This window comes from Sturnira hondurensis, unplaced genomic scaffold (assembly GCF_014824575.4).
Source record: "Sturnira hondurensis isolate 20B ecotype Veracruz unplaced genomic scaffold, ASM1482457v3 Scaffold0013299, whole genome shotgun sequence".
NCBI classification, from domain to species: domain Eukaryota; kingdom Metazoa; phylum Chordata; class Mammalia; order Chiroptera; family Phyllostomidae; genus Sturnira; species Sturnira hondurensis.
This window is the reverse complement of record NW_028085930.1, coordinates 9,785,991-9,805,112: the sequence shown is the minus strand read 5'-3', so window position 1 is coordinate 9,805,112 and position 19,122 is coordinate 9,785,991. Positions and strand designations below refer to the sequence as shown.

At 48.2% G+C, this 19,122-nt stretch overlaps 1 protein-coding gene across 3 annotated transcripts in view; it reads left to right on the top strand.

Annotated features, from left to right (window-relative positions):
• Positions 1 to 19,122, top strand: part of RFTN1 (raftlin, lipid raft linker 1) — a 188,673-nt gene that overhangs the window by 14,943 nt on the left and 154,608 nt on the right. For all 3 annotated transcript variants that reach the window (XM_037061356.1, XM_037061355.1, XM_037061354.1), the window contains exon 2: positions 1,995 to 2,147. In XM_037061356.1, coding sequence (XP_036917251.1) covers positions 2,003 to 2,147 — 145 coding nt within the window. In that variant the 5' untranslated portion in view covers positions 1,995 to 2,002. The remainder of the gene's footprint in view (positions 1 to 1,994; positions 2,148 to 19,122) is intronic.

Here is a 19,122-nt window from a genome sequence, read left to right as displayed (position 1 = left end):
AGTGAACTTGGCAGAGACCTCAAGTTTGGGACAGTCTGATTGAAACTTTAATTCAAAGTTTCAAATTGGCAGAGTTTTCCTAATGTTCCTTGGCACCCCTCCCCCGCCACCTGCCCAGCCTTGGCTGAGTCTTTCTTACTCATCTGAGTAACCCTCTCCTCCTTTTTTCCTGCTGTCAGGGAACCAGTCCTAAATAGAAGAAATTACTGTTAATCAGACTAAAGTGTTAGTGGCTACCTGGAGCTTAGTGTGTTGCCCTTCCTATGGAGGTTTTTGTAGTGCCCAAAGACATGCTGTGGTAGAGCGAGTCTGATTTCAAAGGAATGAACCTCTAATGCTGGGACTTCCCTAATAGGATACCAAGAATGGGAGGATTTTTGAAGAAGAAGCTGCTTCTTGGAGGTTCTCAAACACTCCGTCCTTCTCAGGAAATGAGTGACTGGGTGAACCTCTGGGTTATTTCCGGTTCTGTTCTGGTGGTAATAGTGCTCATTTCACCAGGGCTACCCAGTCCCCAGTACTTAGGAACCTCCACTCTCCATTTTCATTCTGCTTTGTCCGAGCAGATGCCAGCCGGCTTGCTTTTTAGCAGTTAAATATGCAGCCTCTGTACAAATCAGCCATTAACTTTGCAGAAGTAGAGTATTTTACAAGTAATCAGTTCATGCAGATTGCACATAAATCATGTCTGCTCCGGCCCTTTGGACGCTAATGTTCCCTTATTAAGGCATAAGTAAGCCTTCCTGTTCTCATCCATCCTTCTAGACTTTTTTTACTTACTGAAAAGTAGATCCTGGTTTGTCGCTACGCCACCCTCTCCCCCGCCCCTCACCTTTTCTGAGGTTCATTTTGTTTTTCTGGACCTTGCCAAATTGCCTTAGGAAGCTGGGCACCTTGTGAATGGATGGAGTAAAAGGAAATTCTTATCTCTAAAAGGAAGCGGTTACCACGTTTCTGTTTGTGATATTCTTGGCCAGTGAAAATTTTTTGTGAAATATGTTCTGATGGCGGCACCAGCACCCCAGGGAGGGGGAAGCATCGGTCACGCGCGGCACACAAGAGGAAAATGCCTTCCCCGAAGTCTGGGGAGGGGGAGGGGGTGACAAGTCATTTCGTGAAAGTCATTCTGCCCACAGAAATGAAGACCCTTCGTTGTTTCCCACCCCCTGGAAGACGGAAAGCTCAGCCACCCTAACGTGCACATTGTTTTAACATTTCCCCATTTTCTCTTCACACTGTGGCTACACATCTTCACTCGAATGCACGGGATTTCTGCTTCCAATTTCTCTAGCCCTGCTATTAGTGCTCGGCCAGTTTTTATGTTGGTCTAAAATGACTCTCTAAGAGCGTGGAAGCATGGTATTATTTCTGGGGTTGGGATAAAAAAGAAAAAATGGGGACCTGTAGACAAGGCCCATAAAAGTGCTACCATCTCCTTTCAGACATGTTTCATGAATATAAATTCCTGTCTAAATAATTACTGTTGAGGGTAGAAGGGACTTTGGAGTTTGGAAATTGTAACAACAACTTATTATTTTCTCTTAGCCACAGTGAAGGCAACACCTCTCTCTCTCTCTCCCTGTCTCTCCCCCTCTGTCTCTAAGGTGGGCTGACACTGTAGTTCACTGTATGGCTTTTTAGATCCCGTTTTAAAATCACATATACAGACATAGTGGAACTGAGGCACTCTGAGGTAGTATTGTCCTCAGATAAAGAAAAAAAAGCTATAGAGCAGGTATGCTTTTGGTGACATTAAAAAAAAATCACAGGGTAGCTGATAGTGATATCTTGAGAAGAGGAGCCAGCCTGGGTGCTGAGCACAGGTCACCTGGTATGTTGGCCATAGATTAACTTATACTCTAGTTACCATAACGGCTGAGGTCCTTAATGTGTTCTTCAGGGAATTATGAGGTCTTTTATGCTATGGTGTTTCAAAGCAAAATCTCAAAAAAACATCACTCTCCAACTCCCTCCTCTTCCCCTTTTGCTGGCAGCTGCTGAGATGGGTTGCGGACTGAACAAGTTAGAGAAACGTGATGACAAACGGCCTGGAAATATCTATTCGACTTTGAAGAGGCCTCAGGTGGAAACCAAGATAGATGTGTCCTATGAATACCGCTTCCTGGAGTTCACGACCCTGAGTGCCGGTGAGTACAGGCACCCCGGTGTGCCTGGTGCCTGGTGAGCTGGGGCCCAGCCTCACACTGCAGCCTCGCCCTGGGCAGGGTCTTCAGCTGAGGCTGCCTGGTCAGTGTGGGGCGTGGGGCGACCGACCAGGACCTACTGGGGAGGTGGGCAGGGTGGGGCGGGCTGTGGGAAACTGAAAGGGGTGGGCCTGTCCCCAAGGGGGCTGTTATAGAAATCCAGATTTTTTATGGGAAACCCTTTCCCATTTTAAAAGATAGTGACTAATTGAAATGACAGCAAATTAAAACCATATGTGAGCCAACTAGTATACCTGAGTGGGCTGAATTTGGCCCGTGGGCCAACCCGTTTGCAGACGGTGTTTCATGCCAAGCCACATGGAAAGGGAAATCTGCCTTATCTACTACCGACACTGTCTGCCCATCCAGCCAAGTTCACCTGCCCACTGTTCTGCACCTTTCAAGGGTGCTGGTCCATCTGGGCTTGGCTTTGCCTCGCCTGAGCCAGAGGGTTTCCGGGTCACCTACCACTACCAGTACCCCACTGGTACCGGGGTGACTGGCAGGTGGGGTGGCCCATGACATCATCCCAGAGCGTTTGCTGAGCGCTCACTGTGCAGAGCATGGGGCTGGGCCTCTGGGGAAAAGGTTTCCTGGGGCGGCTTGCCTGGTGACAGAGAAGACTCATACTCATGGGGAAAAGCTCAACACGCTGCCACTGTAGGTTGGAGAACATGTGAAGTATGTTTTCAGAAGAGGAAGGGAGCCTTCTTCCTTTTGGGGGTAGCAGGGGGCGGGGGGCCTGGAAGTTGGGAGCAAAAACCAAGCGCTACAAAACTAAAGCATCTTAAGACATTTCCTCCCTGGACTTTAAGTAACAGTGTTTTAAGCTTCCAGTAACAGAGAGAGAATTCGTGGAACAAGCCCTCATGCTCACGGGTGTGAGTCCCGGCTCGACTGTGAAGTAGCTGGGCCCGTGGCTGGGTCTGCAGCGTCCTTAGCTGTCCAGTGAGCAAATGCATATCCTCCTCCTAGGGCAGCTGTGACGATTAGAAGGGGCGAACTCAGTGTGTGGCACCTAGCAGGGTCACCAGTGTTACTGCCGCTCCTCTTCCTCCTCCTGGACGGTTCCTGTGGTGACCACCTCCAGGCTGAGCGAGGCTCCACCTGCTTCGGGAGTCCGGAGAGGGATGACCAGCTGGGTGTCACTGCGGGCACCCTCTGTGTACCCCTCGGAGTCCCCCAAACTGTACCCCTAGCTGCTGCCTCATGCAATGGCTTTCTACTGGCCCCCGTGATGAGTAATGTCACCACCATCCTCCTAAACAGCCGAACTTGACACCTTCGTCCTCTGTGACCAGGCCTTGTCCTCAGCCACAGTTTCCATTCCGTCACATCACCCACGCCTAGTAAAGCTACCTCTGAAAATGCTTGCAGCAGAGCTGATACAACACAAACAAATCCAAACGCAAAATTATTAGGAGCGTCTGGTTATCTATTATTTCCTTGTTCAGTGAATATTTGAGGGCTCACAACATTTGAGGCATTGGATTTAGAATGCTTAAAGAGAAAAACCAAAAGGGTGCATAGGAAGAAACATGGGAAGGAAATATATGGAGATATTAAAAATTGATTGTCAAGGTGCTGCAATTATGGGGCAAGTCTTTATATACATATATGTGTGTGTGTGTGTGTATATATATATATATATTTATGTATATCATTGTGGTTTATTCCCTCTGTTATTGACAAGACTAACTGGTGCTGACTCCTGTCTTCTCGCTGCTTCATCGCCCACCATCTGCGTTGCTTCCCCCACCTCCCTGTCTGTCTCTCTGCTTTGTTGTGCTCTGCTCGAAGCACCCACAGTTTTCTGCGTTGTGCTCTTTTTGATTGAATCGCCTGTTTTTCTGATTATGAAATGAACTTATACCCATTATAAAATGTTAGGAAAACATTTTTAAAAACCCAGCTGACCTCCCTTCATTGGCCCTTGTCCTGCCATTCTCGTTGCCCTTCTGCTCACGATCCTGCCCTGGCCCCTCTCACCCCACGTGACCCTGGCTTCCCTCTCTCCTTGTTCTCCTGCCGTTTGTTCTGCATGTTCTGCCCCTGTGCCTTGATGTTTCTAGGAGCCCCGGGGCCTCCTCAGGGCTTTGGCACTGCCTATTTCCTCTGCCTAGAAGTCCTCCCAGACCTACCCTTCACTCGCACCCTTACCCCCTTCTCTGTGGAACTTTCCCTGACTTTTTAAAACTTCTGCCTAGTCCTGGCCAGTGTAGTTCAGTTGGTTGGAGCAGTGTCCTGAAAGGGTGCAGGTTCGATCCCTGGTCAGGGCACTTGCAAGAAAGCAGCCGATCTATGTTTCTCTCTCACATCCATGTTTCTCTCCCTCTCACCCACTCTCTAAAAAGCAGGGGAAAATAAAATAAAAATTTTCATCTATCCTCCAATCCGCCACCCCTCTCTCCCCTTGATTTTCTCCACACCACTTCTTACCATCTTACTTGCTGTATTTTGCTTACCATTATCTGTTTCTGTATTTGTTGCCTGCTTCCCTTCCTGAGGAGATAGAAGCCCTCTTCATGAGTGCAGCGTGGGGACTGTGTCTGTTTCATCCTCTGCTCTATCTTAGTGCTTAAAACAATGCCTGGCACACAGTAGATATTAATAAATATTTGTCAAATGAATACTCAATGTATATTTTTGTGTCCTGCGTTTTTGCAACTTAACATTTTATAGTGAGGCATGCCTCCTGTCATTCCATATATGTTCCCAAAATACGATTTAATGGCCATACATGATTTAATCATTCAGCATACCATAATTTATTTAGCAGTCCCCTTTTAGTGGATATTAGAGTTATTTTGGGCTTCAGGCTGTCATAAATAATGTTGTGATAAGCCATGCCGGACATAAATATTTGTGCATACTTCTGATTATTTCCTTAGGAATTACTGAGTTGAAAGATATGAATGTCAGAACTCTTAACAAGTGGCTCAGTGGCCTTCTAGGTAGGGCCTGTTTGTGCCCAACACAAATCCGTTCATGCCGAACCCTGGGTCTGGTTCCCCTGGGTGGCTGAAGTGGGGGTTCCTGCTGGTGCTCAGGGCCTTTTGCAGCTTGGTCTGGCCCTGGGCAGACCCTCCCGCAACGGTCTCCAGGAGACATGTGCTGTGGCCCTGACCTTGTCTGCTTCCCTCCTGCCCCCGTCCAGGACCCTCACTTCTCAGCGTCCTGATTGGCCCAGGGCCTGCCCCACCCGCTCACTGCTCACCAGACTCCTGCAGCTTCTTGACATCCATCCTGCCAGAATTACCTTTTTCTGTATGTCAGTGGTTTGTCAGGATCATCCTACGACACTTTAATACGTTGTATATTACATGTGGGTTTTCTTGGGCAGACAGCAAGCCTGGCTCACCTTTCTGGTCTCCTTTCTCGTTCACGCTTTCTGGCTGAGCACAGCGGGTCCGACTAGTCCTGTTCTAGTAAGCCTTCTGAGTGAAGGCTGTGGATGCTGACTCGTTTCCCTGGCGGCCTCTCAAGTTCTTTTCCGGAAGTTCTAACGGGATTATTCGTTATTGCTCCAGAATGGACCCGTCGTTTGTCGAGAGCCTACGATGTGCCACGTCCTACGATGGGGCATTGTATTCCTGACCTGCTTTTCCCCCTAACTTTTCAACGTTGTCGAAGTATAATTTAAGCCGACGGCACTGCAGGTATTTACGGTGTTAGCCTGTGAAACCACCAATCCCATCAAGATGCAGAACCTTCCTTTCAGCCCAACAGTCTCCTCCTGCTCCTTTGCAATCCCTCCTTTTTCCCGACCTATTTGTTCCTAGACAGCCAGTCATCTGACCTCTGTCATGCCTTCTGCCACTGGTTTTATTTTATAGAACTTTCTATAAATAGTCTGGTCTGGCTTCTTCCATTCAGCTTGCTTGTTTTGAGATTCATTTATGTTGTTGGGTGTGTCAATAGTTGTTGGGAGCCACCCTGCCTGGTTTCAGGAGCTTTAAAACCCCCCCCCCCCATGGCTAAGGCTGAGTGAGCGACCTTTGGAGTCCGGTTGAAACCGAAACACTCATTCACTATCTGCTTTTCCCTGTGCAGGCAGACAGAAAGAAAAGGCAACATCGAAAAGGCCGCAAGAGGCGGCTTGAAAGAAACAATTTGCTGATGTGCTTGTAGACAGCCCTGTAACTGCTTGCTGTTCTTAAAGCTGATTAAAGGGAAAGTCTTTGCTCTTCCTCCCAAACCTAGACCTGGTCAGCCAATGCTTGGGAGAGGGACCAAGGCTCCTGCTTCCTAAGGAAGGTACAGTTGCAAAGTGGTCACAAGAGAGGGCGACCTAGGAAGAAAACCCCTATTCCTCTGTGATCCAACACACCCCACGACATTCCCAAACAGCACTTGGGGGCGTGGGCCCTCACCTGGGCCGATGTGCATGTTCCAACCAAGTTGGTGTGTGGTCCACAATGACAGCTCGTAGCCTCTGGGTTGAAGCAGGTCTCGAATCCTCGGGTCCCTGTTTGAGTGCCAGCTGACGTGGGCATTGGCCTGCAGTGTACGCGGCGTTATGGATGGGATTCGAGACAAATTCACACGGACTACCGAGTCCTGTGGAGGAAGAGGGGCAGGCCACTCTCTCAAGGCCACGCTGACCCTTGCCTAGACAGGCTTTCATTGCTTACTTTGTACAAGAGTATAAGCACAACTTACTATTCATTGTCAGGCAGTAAGGATCAAACGATAGATAGCATACAAAGAACTATTAGGGCTTCTTCTGAGTTAGGGTCTATCAGCTAAAAGGCTACAGAACTTTGGGAAGCAAACTCATTTCCTGCTTGGACCTTCGTCATTTAACTAAGAGCATTCTTAGCAAAGCAGGCTTCACAGAGTTTTACATATCCTCACTCAGGTCTGATCACCCGGGGAGCCCGCCCTTTCCAGCACAGGGCTGCACCGCCCTCTGTCATTGTTTCAGGCTTACGTCAGGCAGAGGAGGCAGATAGTCAAGGAATTTTCAGAGAATTATCTAGGATTCAGGGGAGTCAGGCTTCCTCAAAGCCAAGGGGTGAGGGCCCATCACCCCCTTTTCCATAGCTCCCCAAGTCCTTCCCTGGGGCCTCCATGTGATCATGCCTGTCTTAGGTCAATCCTCCCTTGAGGAACCTTACCTGTCATTAGCTAACTGATCAAGCATATGGAGTCAGTTATGAAAAAAGGAGAAGTGGTGCCCCTGCCAGGGAGATAAGCTTCGTCTCCTTAGAGGCTTATGGTCCAAAGGTCGCTCACTCATCCAAGGAGCCATGGGGGTGGTTATAGCTCCTGAAACCAGACAAGGCAGCTGCCAACAAGTAGTTCATTCCTGTTTTGTTGCCGAGTGGTATTCTCTTCTATGGATGTACCAATTTGTCTTCCTTCATCTGCTGATAAACATTTGGGTCATTTTCTGGTTTTTGGTGTTTACAAATTAAATTGCTGTGGACGTTTGTCCTTGTGTGGCTTACATCATTCTGTGCTCACAGTTTATGGTGAGGTGAATGGGTACCCTCATGCCTTTTTTCCTGTTGAGGGAACAGACACTGAGAGAGGGTAAGTAACTTTTTGAAAGATACAATGGTAGGAAGTGACTAGGGCAGATTTTGAGCCTAGGCCTCCTGGGCATCGAAGCTCTCCGGCCTTATAAACTACAAGGTGCTAGACAAACAGGCCTTAACACCAATTAGCCCTGGCTGGTGTAGCTCAGTGGATTGAGCGCGGGCCTGCGAATCAGAGGATCTCGGTTTGATTCCCAGTCAGGGCACATGCCTGGGTTGCAGGCCAGTTCCCTGCAGGCCAACTCCCAGCAGGGGACGCACGAAAGGCAACCATACATTGATGTTTCCCTCCCTCTCTCCTTCCCTTCCCCTGTAAAGATAAATAAATAAAATCTTTAAAAAAAACACCAATTAGAACATTCTTGATAGGAGACTTGCATTATCACTGAGAGGAATATAAGAATATTCCTCTTCCATATGGTGTTGGCCACAGGAGATTTTTAAGTAGCACTTCATCTGCATATTTTTCCCAAAGAAGATGCTCATCAGACTTTTAACGAATTATAAGTTGGGGAGAGGGTATTGGCCCCATTCTGCCTCGTGGCTTAGATGGGAAGGGGACCATGTGGGTTTTTAAAACATCAAGGTTACAGTTAACACTGTTTTGTTTGTGCCTTGCTCAGAGCTCGGTGCTGTTGTGGATGACACTGGAACCTGCAATTTCGCTGGTAGAACTGGCGGACACGAAGAACAGTAGGACTCTCGCAGTGAAGCACATGAGCTGCCAGAAATCTAAATTCTGGGTGATATGATTGGGCCTTATATTTTCAATTAACTCTGGGCACTAAGGGATGAACCTGCCTTCTGATGGGTTTCGCAGCAGATGGAGGCCCGTAAGCGTTGCAATTTCTGCAGAACGGTGCCTCGATTGTCCCATAGTATGTGTGTGTTCTGCCAGTTTCTCTGCGCCAAGGCCACTGTAACACCACCGGCGTCGGCTGCATGAGAACCAGCTGCTCTTTGCATGTGCCGGGTGCCGGGGACAGTCGGCACAGCGAGTGATCTGCTCAATGAGGCCAGTGCCCAGAGCTCCATCTCTGCCTCCACCAGTGGTGTGGCTACTTAAATGTCATAATTCATTAAAATTAAGTAACATTTAAAATTCAGTTCCTCTGCCACACTAGCCACACTTGAGGTGCCCAGAAGCTGCACGTGGCCGTGGCTGCTGTGCTGGATGGTGCGGACAGAGAGCACGTCTATCACCGTGGAATGTTCTCTTGGGCTGCTCTCGTCTGTTTTCAAGGGAGGACAATTCAGGTTCCTCCTGAACCCTGAACCCACAGCTGTAATTCAGATTAATGTACTGTGTTTTGTTGTGAAAGTTTACCTTGGGTTCTCCTGGGACCATGAAAAGCAGTTCATCGGTACTACAAATATTTACTGAATGCCGATCTGGGGCCAGGGCGTTGTGTCCTACAGGATGTAAGAGTGAACCAGACAAGAGGTTTATCCCGGTTGTCTGAGCTTGGCTGCCAGGACAACGTATCACAGAGCGGGTGGCTTACACCCCAGACGTTTGTTTTCTCAGAGTTAAAGGTAGAAAGAGTTGGACGAGACCAGGGGGCCAGCGTGGTTGGTTCCTGGTGAGGGCTCTCTTCCTGGCTCGCAGAAGGCCACCTTCCTGCTGTGTCCTCACGTGGCTGAGAGAGAGAGAGAAAGAGAGGGAGCGAGCTCTCTAATGTCTCTCCTTATAAGGACATTAATCCTGTCGGATTAGAGCCCCTCCCCTTTATGTCGTCCTTTAACTTAAATTGCTTTTTGCAAATACAGTCACATTGGGGGTGAGGGCTTTTACATTTGAATTTTGAAGGGACACAATTCAATGGTCTAGTCCACTTGTTTAGATTGGTTCAAAGTCTCTTAAAAATGAAGAACCAGGTGATTGTAGTACTCAATGCTAAAGTGATGGGGATAGAGGGGACGTGGTAGCCCCCAGTCCTTTTGGAAGGGCGTGTATGTCGGGGAAGGCTTGAGCTCTGCAGGTGGATTTGGAGTTAGCCAGGCAGAAGAATGAGGGTGGAAGGAGATGATGTTTTCAGGTAAAAGGGGAAACCTATGGGAGGGACCGAAACCTAGAGACAAAATGTACACATGGGTAGCTGGCAGCAGTTCAGTTTGGTGAGGGTATGGCCTTTGGGAGAAGTAAGTGGGGGCCAGATGACTAAAGGTCTTAGGTCTTGGATTGAGGAGTCTAGGTCCTCTCAAGAGCACTGAGGTTTTTAAAGTGGGGAGAGGTGACTTGATTAAATTCATGTTCTGGAAAGCCCGCTCTGGGTTTAGAATGAAGAAGGATGGAAGGTGTAACTGGGTGAAAGGAAACCATTTGGAAGCCATTGCAATGATCAGGCAGTAGGTGAAGCTGTTCTCAGTTGAGCACGTTGCAACCCGGACCAGAGAAGTGGGCCGGGTCAAGATGGATGAGGACTCAGTCCCAGGGTCTGATTGGCAGGTGAGGGAGAGAGTGGCTAGTAGAGGAGGATGGGATTTGCTTGTACTGAATTCTTGTACTGAACACGAAAGAGAGCTCAGTGCCAACTTGTCAGGCCTGTTGATTGCTTCTGAGAGTATTTATTTAAATAACTGTATAAAGGTATAATTTATCTAAAATAAAATATGCCCCTAGTAACTATGGTTTCATGAGTTTTGATCAATGTAAACACCTGTGTAACTACCACCACACTAAAGATGCAGAATGTCTCCATCTCCCCAGAGTATTCCCATCTGTCTCCCCCAGACCTTGCCCCGGACAACCGCGATCTGCTTCCTGTCACTGCAGATTCGTTGTGCTTCTTTTAGAGCAGCATGGAAATGAAGCGCACAGTAGGGGTTCTTTTGTGTCGTACTTCTTCAGCTCAGCACAGTGCTTCTGTGACTCTCCCATGCCGTGGCAAGAGCCCACTCCTTTTTGTTTCTGAGGAATATTCTATTGTTTGGTTTTGCCACAGTTTGTTTAATCACTCTCCTGTTGAACATTTGGGCTGTTGCCAGTTTGGGGCTATTATCAAACAAACTGCTATGAACATTTGTGAAGAAGCCTCGTGGGGACATATGTTCTCATTTCTGTTGGGTAAATACACAGGAGCGGAATCGCCGGGTTGTTTCGTAAGCGTATGTTTACCTTTGTAAGAAACCGCCCGGCTGTTTCCCAGAGTACCGTTGTACCGTTCTGCATTTCCAAAAATGTGCGAGAGGTAGTGACTTCATCTTTTTTGTATGTAATAATTAGAGTTACTGTTTATTCAGCACCTAGTGTTGTATTAATTCATTTTAAACCAGCTCACCACAACCAGATGAGGCGGGTGGAGTCACCTCCAAGGTATATGGAAATGGAGATCTTGAGTTTGGAGATGTTACGAAAGGAACTCGTCCTGGGCCTCTAGGCGGTTGCATGTTTGCAGTGCATGCGGTCATCTTACCAAACCGAGGCCCCGTCCCTCAGGGCTCTCTTAGTCCCTGAACCTCCTGCCCACCGCGGTGAGTTTATGCTAAATGGAAGGGCTTCACCGTGAAAATGTTGGAAAGGAATTCATGCATTATTGCATGTTTCCTTCAAGCTGGTTCTTCTCACATTCCTCCTTGTAAAGCACTCCCGTGACACACGTTACCATTTCTAGGATCAGTTCTCATTGCCACATTTTTTAAATTCCCATCTTTGTGGTTTTCCTGTCTAGGAGGTCTTTAAGAGCTGACCTTTGGGAATTTTCCTTCGGCATTTGCTGACCGGGCTCTTCCTGGGATTTTGGCTGCAGGCATTTTAGTCTTAAGCTCTGTATGTCAGTTTTGGGTGGTCGTGATAGTAACAGAGGACAACATTCATTCTTCAAAACGTGCGTGCGCATTGTGCAACGATCATTTCAGGGTCCATTTGTTATTGAACTTCCAGTCTGGGCCACTGGAGCCCTAAACCCAGCTGCAGAAACAGTTGATAATCGTTGTCTGTGTAAGTTGCCCTTTTCATCTCTCCTCCCAATTAGGAAAAAAAAGACTAATATAAGAAGAAGGATCACAACTTACATTAGTGTCTAAAAATGAACAGACTGAGGTGTTTTGCGGCTAAGACCGTGGGTGCCCAATGGCCAGGTATAAATCCTGGCACTGTGGGTTTCATGGGTTGGGAAGGGGGCACGGATAAGCAGGTTGAAAGATAGCATCCGAAATAATGTTCACTTTCAGAGAAAGACTACAGGCCTCTAGGATGAATCCTTTCTTTGAAGGAATGGCTCTCCAACTTGAGGGTGATTCAGAATCATCTGGAGGACTCGTTGAGACCCAGAATCCCAGGCTGGGGGCCCAGAGTTTCTGGTTCATGAGGTCCAGGGCAAGGCCTGAGACTCTGCATTTGTAAGGAGTTCCCAGGCGATGCTGATACTCCCGCCCTGGGGATCACACTCTGAGAGCCTTCAAAGACCAGGTGGAGTGCAAATTTCTTTTATCTGAGTGGAGATAGAAGGGAAAAAATGGTACTGGTGCAATTTAAAAAAAAATTTTGATTTTAGAGAAAGGAAGGGAGAAAGGGTGAGAAACAATGATGTGGGAGAGAAACCTTGATCGTGCGCCTTACCCATGCGCCCCGGGGGGACCGAACCTCCAACCCAGGCATGTGCCCCGACTGGAAATCAAACCAGCGACCCTTCGGTTTGTGGGAGGGTGCCCAACAACTGAGCCACACCGGCCAGGGCTGGGGTGACATTTTTTTAAAGTATAAAATAAATTCAGTAAATACTGTCACACCTAATTGTATGTTATGACCAACTCCTAATTCATTGCTGTGAAGTAGCTTATAATGTGTTTGGAAAGACAAGCCATACTCCTTAAATAGATACTGATTGACACAGTGATTCCCAAACTTTTCTTTAATGATTTCCATGCCCAGGCTGCACCCCAGACCAAGTAAGTCAATCTTGGGGAAGGGAACACAGACAGTATTTTTGAAACTATGGGTGATGCCAGTGTGCAGCGTGGCCGAGAACGAGTGAGCATGCATTTGTGAAGGGCCAGGTGGTTGGTATAAGTGTGGTTCCCCAACTGGTTACGCTCAGGTGGGCCATGTGCCGAGATTCTGTTTCCCGTCAGCCCCCGGGGCTGTGTGGGTCTCCTGCAGGTTGCCCCCCTTCCCGAAGGCTGCTCTCTTTCCCCTGCGTGCTGAGAGTATGTGTGACATGGTATCGATTGGGATGCTCCGGTATAAACAGGTGTTCTCATACTTTAGCAGCATCTGAATCACTTGGTGGGCTTGTTAGGACACAGATTGCTGAGTGCCTGCCCCTAGAATTTGACATTCTGTAGGTCTGGGCTGGGGCCCAGGGCTCTGCATTTCTGGCAGGTTCCCAGGTGCTGTTGCCACTTGCCATTGCTCTTACGGGGACCACGTTGAAAACCACTGGGTTAGACCCAGGGCCAAAATGTTTTCCTGGAGCCAAAATCATCCTCCGTATCTGAGTCTTCCCTGTCTCCACTGTCACTGAAACCCAGCTGTCCCCAGTGGCCACTCAATCCCCCAAGGCACCCTAAAGTGTTACCTGCCCGTCCCTGAGGAAAGCTGGCACTTCTCAAGCTGGCTCCCTCCTGTCCGTTCTCACCCTGCTCTCCCAACAGGGAGCCCAGGAACCTACTCACTGTTCCTGAAGTGGAGCCATGCATTCTCTCTCCTGTGCCTTTGCATGTACTCTTCTCCACGTGGAGAGCTGCCCTTCCTGCCCACCCCCGTGGTGTATCTGGGTCCTCACTCTCCTTCACTGTCTAGGAAAAGCTTCTTTTCCTCCAGGCTCTCTTCTCTGAGAGCCCAGCCCTTGGGGATGATTGGCCACTGTGGAGGGGGACAGAGGAGGGCACAGGAGGGAAGGATGGATTTGGGGATGAGAGGCTGCATGCGTGGAAGTGAGTGTTGACTGGCAGGTTACTGGGCTCCTCTGAAGGAAGAGGAATGAAGAGGTGGGTCCACGGGACAGTTTCTTGCTGGCCAAGAAGTTTGTGGCCAGGCATCTGGGGTCTGGAGACAGTCCCTTCTTGGCTGGAGCCTCAGTTATTGAGGATCTGTGCATTTCCCACTTGGCCAGGGCAGGAGGCCATAGCTCAGCTCAGGGGCATTCCGAACTATGGCTTTGGCCAGCACACACAGCACATACATCCCCACATGGAGATGGACCTCATTGTCAGTTACATGGCCCATCACTCTGTCTCTAACCACTCCACCGTAGAAGCAGGTCTGCCAGCTGCAATTGGCCCTGACAGTCAAGTGATCCAGCCTCCTCCTTGGCTCTTTTTGGAAGACTTTGCCTTAATTAGGTCTCCACCACCTCTATTTCCTGCGCCCCTTTTCTGTTCATTTGCACTGCCCTTGCCAGCCTGATCAGGCCCCATAGAATGACATACAGTTGGCAACCTAGCACAAGCATTAAGGGACTGAGCTTGAGTCAGTGCTGCGTCAGGGAGTTGGCTAGGAGTACCACGCAGCTGCAGGTGCCTTCAGGTATGGGTTCCCGTTACAGGGAAGCCCCACATAGGAAGCTATGGAAAAGAGCCGGGGACATGGGATGGTTATTTGAAGTGCAGAAAGATTGTTGGTTTAAAGTGGGTTTGACCATGGGGTTCCTTCAGATGGAGCCTCGAGTGCCCTGAAGTGTTTGTTTTGCCATCGTAATGAGGTGTTTATCACCTCTCTCTAAATATGATACCTGCGGCTTTAGAACATAACAAATTCACCTCCAATATTTGCAGCTCTTCAGCAGAATTAAACGTAAAGTCACTGATGTTGATGGCTTTTTTTTTTCAGATAAAACAAACCAACCAACCAACCTTAAAGCAAAATGTCAGGGGCCATGAAAGGGAGAAGGTGGATGGATAAAAGGAAGCCCCAAAGTAGTCCATGAGGTTATAGCGTAAGGCAGAGGGTTCCCCCAGGTCTGAGGTAGAGGGGTGGCTGTGAGCTCATCCCTGAGGGGGGATCCTCCAGGTGCAGCCCCTCGTCTCCACAGCAGAAGGGCTGCCCCTGTGCCCACCTGGGCTTGCCGAGAATCCCTGCAGGTGACAAGGGTGATGAGCAGCTGGCTTGGATGATGAGGATAACCTTAACATCGTAACAGTAACAGCAGTGGTAATAGCTGATGAGCCACACGCCATGATTAGTATAAGTTTATCCTCAGAGGATCCTGCTTTTACAGATGAGGAAATGAGGCTCAGAGAGGTTACCGAACACGCCCACTGTCACACAGCAAATATGTGATGGGGCTACAATCAGAACCGAGACTTGCCTTCTCCAAATCCTTCGCCCCTATGCAATGTTGGCTGTACCATAGGTCTTTCAGGTCCAGCTTTGAGGTTCGGTAGGCTCTGAGCTGTCATTTGAAGACCCCAGTCGCGATGGCCTCCCCTTCAATAGGGCTCTGCTTTAGGGAGAACTTACCCATATGTTTGCTGAATTATAGGTTGTGAGCATGAGAACAGCAACTGAGCGTTGTGCTGTCTGGGTTGTCATGCAGCTTCACGTACTTCTTCTCAAGTGATCCTCGAAGCTCCAGAGGTGGTTTTTCAGTCTTGTCATGTGGATGGGGAAGCTCGGTCACATGGCAGGCTTGCCTTGCAGGGCCACAGCGTGGACTTGGGTCTTCCTTCTCCGTGTGGCCTGTCCATCTCGCTGCTGCCCAGGTCTCCTGGGGCCTGGGGGTTGAAAATTGCATTGAGATCATGCTGCCTATCACTTGTTGGGAACCGCTTTCCTTATTTGCCAAGGTCAAGAAAGTTGGCTAATGACCCAGTGGAGTACAGAGTTGGCTTCCATTTGCTGCTGGTTTTAAAATAGGGCTGTTTGACCTCTAGCTCAGATTCGGAAGACCCGGTCTGAACTTGGGTCCGTGTGGATGGCTGCCACGTACTCCCAGTTTTGTCAATGCGCCAGGCTCAGAGTTTATCCTGTGCTGAATATAGATACCTCCTCTCCTGGAAATGGTGTGTGCTGTAGGGCATGAAAACATTTTTCTTTCCTAGAAAATTGCTCCTTGCTCCACTAGGTAGCATCGACCTCTGCGAAACCAGCTGTTCTCCCAATATAATTTCCAGACTATTAGATTAAATACTTTTCTGTTGTTTTCTGTCACTATTCATTAATAAATTGTATTAATGAGCACAGTCCTCACGGAGAATATATGTGTATTATTTATTTAATTTCTGTTTGGGCAACAGCGATTGTTGGGCACTGTGAATTTATCGAATTTCCTACCCGTGTTTCACTTTTGTTTTTAGTTTCTGTAACTGCTGAGAGTTGTTTTTTTTTTTTTTTTTAAGACTCATGAAAGGAAGTCAGTGGCATGACTTTTAAGTTGAGGTTCTGGTTGGGACATGTGCTGAAACAGACCCTGTTTTTAAACAGAAGATGCAGAGTGGTAAGGAAATCGGTTGCCATAAACGATGTTTTTTACCCCAGATAAATACCCTTTTACAGAGCTGGCGGTGGGGGGGGAGGGGTTAAAGATAAATCAGATACTATGTGTGAAATGGCTTGAAGCTTTTCTGAGCAGAGCAGATACAATACATCTCCTGTATTGTCGTTGCTTTTGATAATGCAACCAAGTCTGCTATTAGTGTTAATGTTTACTGTTAAATATTCACTAATGGAGGTAATAAGATTAGATGCATAAGAGGAGGGAAGGCATTCTTTGCATTTCTTTCTTAACATAAAAAGTCATCTTGCCTTTTTTCCAGCTATTCCAAATCCAGTCTAAGAAACAACACTCAGGCTTGCGGGCCGAGCAGGGTGTGTGTGTGTGTGTGTGTGGTGTTTAAGGCGTTAATTTCAGAGACTTAAGTCTGCCTGGATGCAAGATGACATTCCTTGATGATGACTGTTATCTGTCAAAGTAAAACCCAGTTACTTTTTTTCCTACAGGCGTTCATAAAAGCAGCGCTGTGGTAGTGGCAGTAACTTTTATCCAATTTGGTTAAAATGGAACAGAACACAAACTCATGTCTTGTGCACCCTACTAATTATTGTTACTAGCGATACTGCTTCAAAGAGTTTTTAGGAAGAGGCTTGATCCAGTATTTTGTCCAGATTTCACCAATGCTTCCGAAGAAAGGGGGCCCGTTGAATTTTACCTGTGAAACGCTTTCCGAAGCAATTCTGGTGTGAAAAGGTCGGTGATTCTGGCTCTAAGTTGCAGGCCACTGTCGGTATGTGTAGAAAGCCATTGCCTCCGTTCTGCGTTCAGATCTCCTGATAAATAAAAAGTGTGTGTGTCATCAGTACCTGCTACACTTAGCAGCAGCTGGGATTTTTCCCCCCATCCTGTTGCATAAACATGCTTTTCAGGTGCATACATATGACTTTGTAGGAGGAGGAGACATGAGTTTGACGGCCTTCTAGGGCCCTCTTAAAGGAGGAAGTGGATTATTTCAGTTGGGCATTTCCGGTGCAAATTCAGAGGTGCTTGGTAAGCACCGTAAGGAATGAGTATTGCTTTTGATGCAAGATTGATAACATATGTATCCCTGAAGAAACTGGCGTGCTGGGTGAGGTGGATTTCTTTAATGGAGAAAGCAGTCTTGCCTGACAGATTATACAACAAAATTAATTCTTCAGATATTTATTGAATACCTGCTCCTTTTTAGGCTCCACCTGGGCATGCACAGGTGAACAAGAAGGCGAGGTCTCTCAGTGTAAGGACCAGTGGCTGAAACATCCCACTCAGTTCTCTGTTATTAACGTGCTAGCCCCGTGTCTCTTTTCATGTATCTGGAAGCCAGTCCAGAGTGGGCAGAGCTTTAATGGAATCTGTGTTTTATTTAGGGAAAGCATCTGCCTCAACTTACCGTGATTTATCTTTGACCTAGCAGGCCCTGCACGGCTGGAGATTTGTGTACTGTTGGGCAGGCAGAGGAAAGCCCTGGAAGTCCTAGACCAAATCTGACCTCTGGGCCCACCAAACTGTAGCTTGGGACATGCCCTGGCTTTGTGCCGCCATCAAACCAGCTTCCTGAGGGTGAGCAACTTATCTGGGCTGCTCCTGCCCACAGGCTGAGCTTTTGGGGACTCAGTGGGTGCACCCGCGATGCCCTGGGCATGTGCTCCCAGGCTTTCAGTCCCTGCTGGCTTTCTTGGTGAGAAGTGGCCTCTTTGACTAGGGTGAGGTGCAAAGGGAGTTACTGCTGCTTCTTCCAACCTCCTGGGCTGAGGCGATGCCAGAAGCTTGGTTAGGGGCAGGGAGAAGGGTCTCTAGGGTTTTCTGGATTTCCTTGCTTTATTCCCCAAACTGGTGGCCTGCCTGCTCCTTTTCTCACCACTGTTTCCTGATAATTTGGAAACTAAATTAAAACAGAAACCTTTTCTTTTCTTTACTCAGTGGATTCTTATTGTGACGCCGTACAAGTGGATTTTGACCGAAATAACTAAAATTTAAGAAAACTTATCTTTCCTCATAATGCCATTTACTGTCTTCACAATAAAGTGAGGCATCAGAGGTGGCTCCAGGCAGCCTCCAGTGCCCCAGAGAGCTGAGTCCACCAAGGTGTTGATCTCCAGACTGGGAGGAATGGTGGTACTCCAGATGGAGCTTGGATTTGGGAGCTAAGTTAATGGAGGCAAAAGCAACTTTAAACCCAACTTTGGCTTCATAGTCTATGTTACTGAGCAGTGCGGTCAGCCCCCTCCAAGGTGACCCCCGGTGACCCCCGCCTCCTGGTGGTCACACCCTTGTGTGTGGGAGGACCTAACTTGCTTCTACTGAATAGCGTTCAGCACAAGTGATGGGATGTCGCCCCCAAAGTTGGGTTACCAAAAACGATGGCTTCCACCTTGAAGTCCGTGTTGCTCACTCTCTCTGAGTTAAGCCAGCTGCTGTGCTGTGAATTGCCCAGTGGACAGAGCCATGTGGGAAGGAACTTAGGGAGGCCTTTTGCTAACAGCTAGTGAGAAACTGGGCCCCTTCCCAGCAGCCCTTGGGACCCAAGTTTCACCAGCACCCGTGTGCATGGGCTTGGAAGGAGTCCTCCCCCAGCGGAGCCTTGAGATCCTGGTGGCCCCGATGCCACCTCGTAAGGGGCCTTGAGCCAGAGACTCCCAGCTAAGTCAAACTTGGATTCCTGACTCACAGAAGCTATGAGGTATTACATGTTTGCTGTTTTAAGCTGCTCGCTTTGGGGGCAATTTGTTAAACATCACTAGATAACTAACAAAGGCGGTTTACATTAAGTGTCTTGCTTCTCTGGGAGGCAGCATTATGGAGTGGTTGAGAGCCCAGACTCTTGAGCCAGACTTCGGATTCTGGGCCTGCCCCTTGTTAGCTGTGTGACCTTGGGAAAGTCACTTAACCTCTCTGTGCCTCCGTTTCCTAATTTGTAAACAGGAAATGTAGCTTCCAACCTCTGTCTTTTAGGAAGACTAG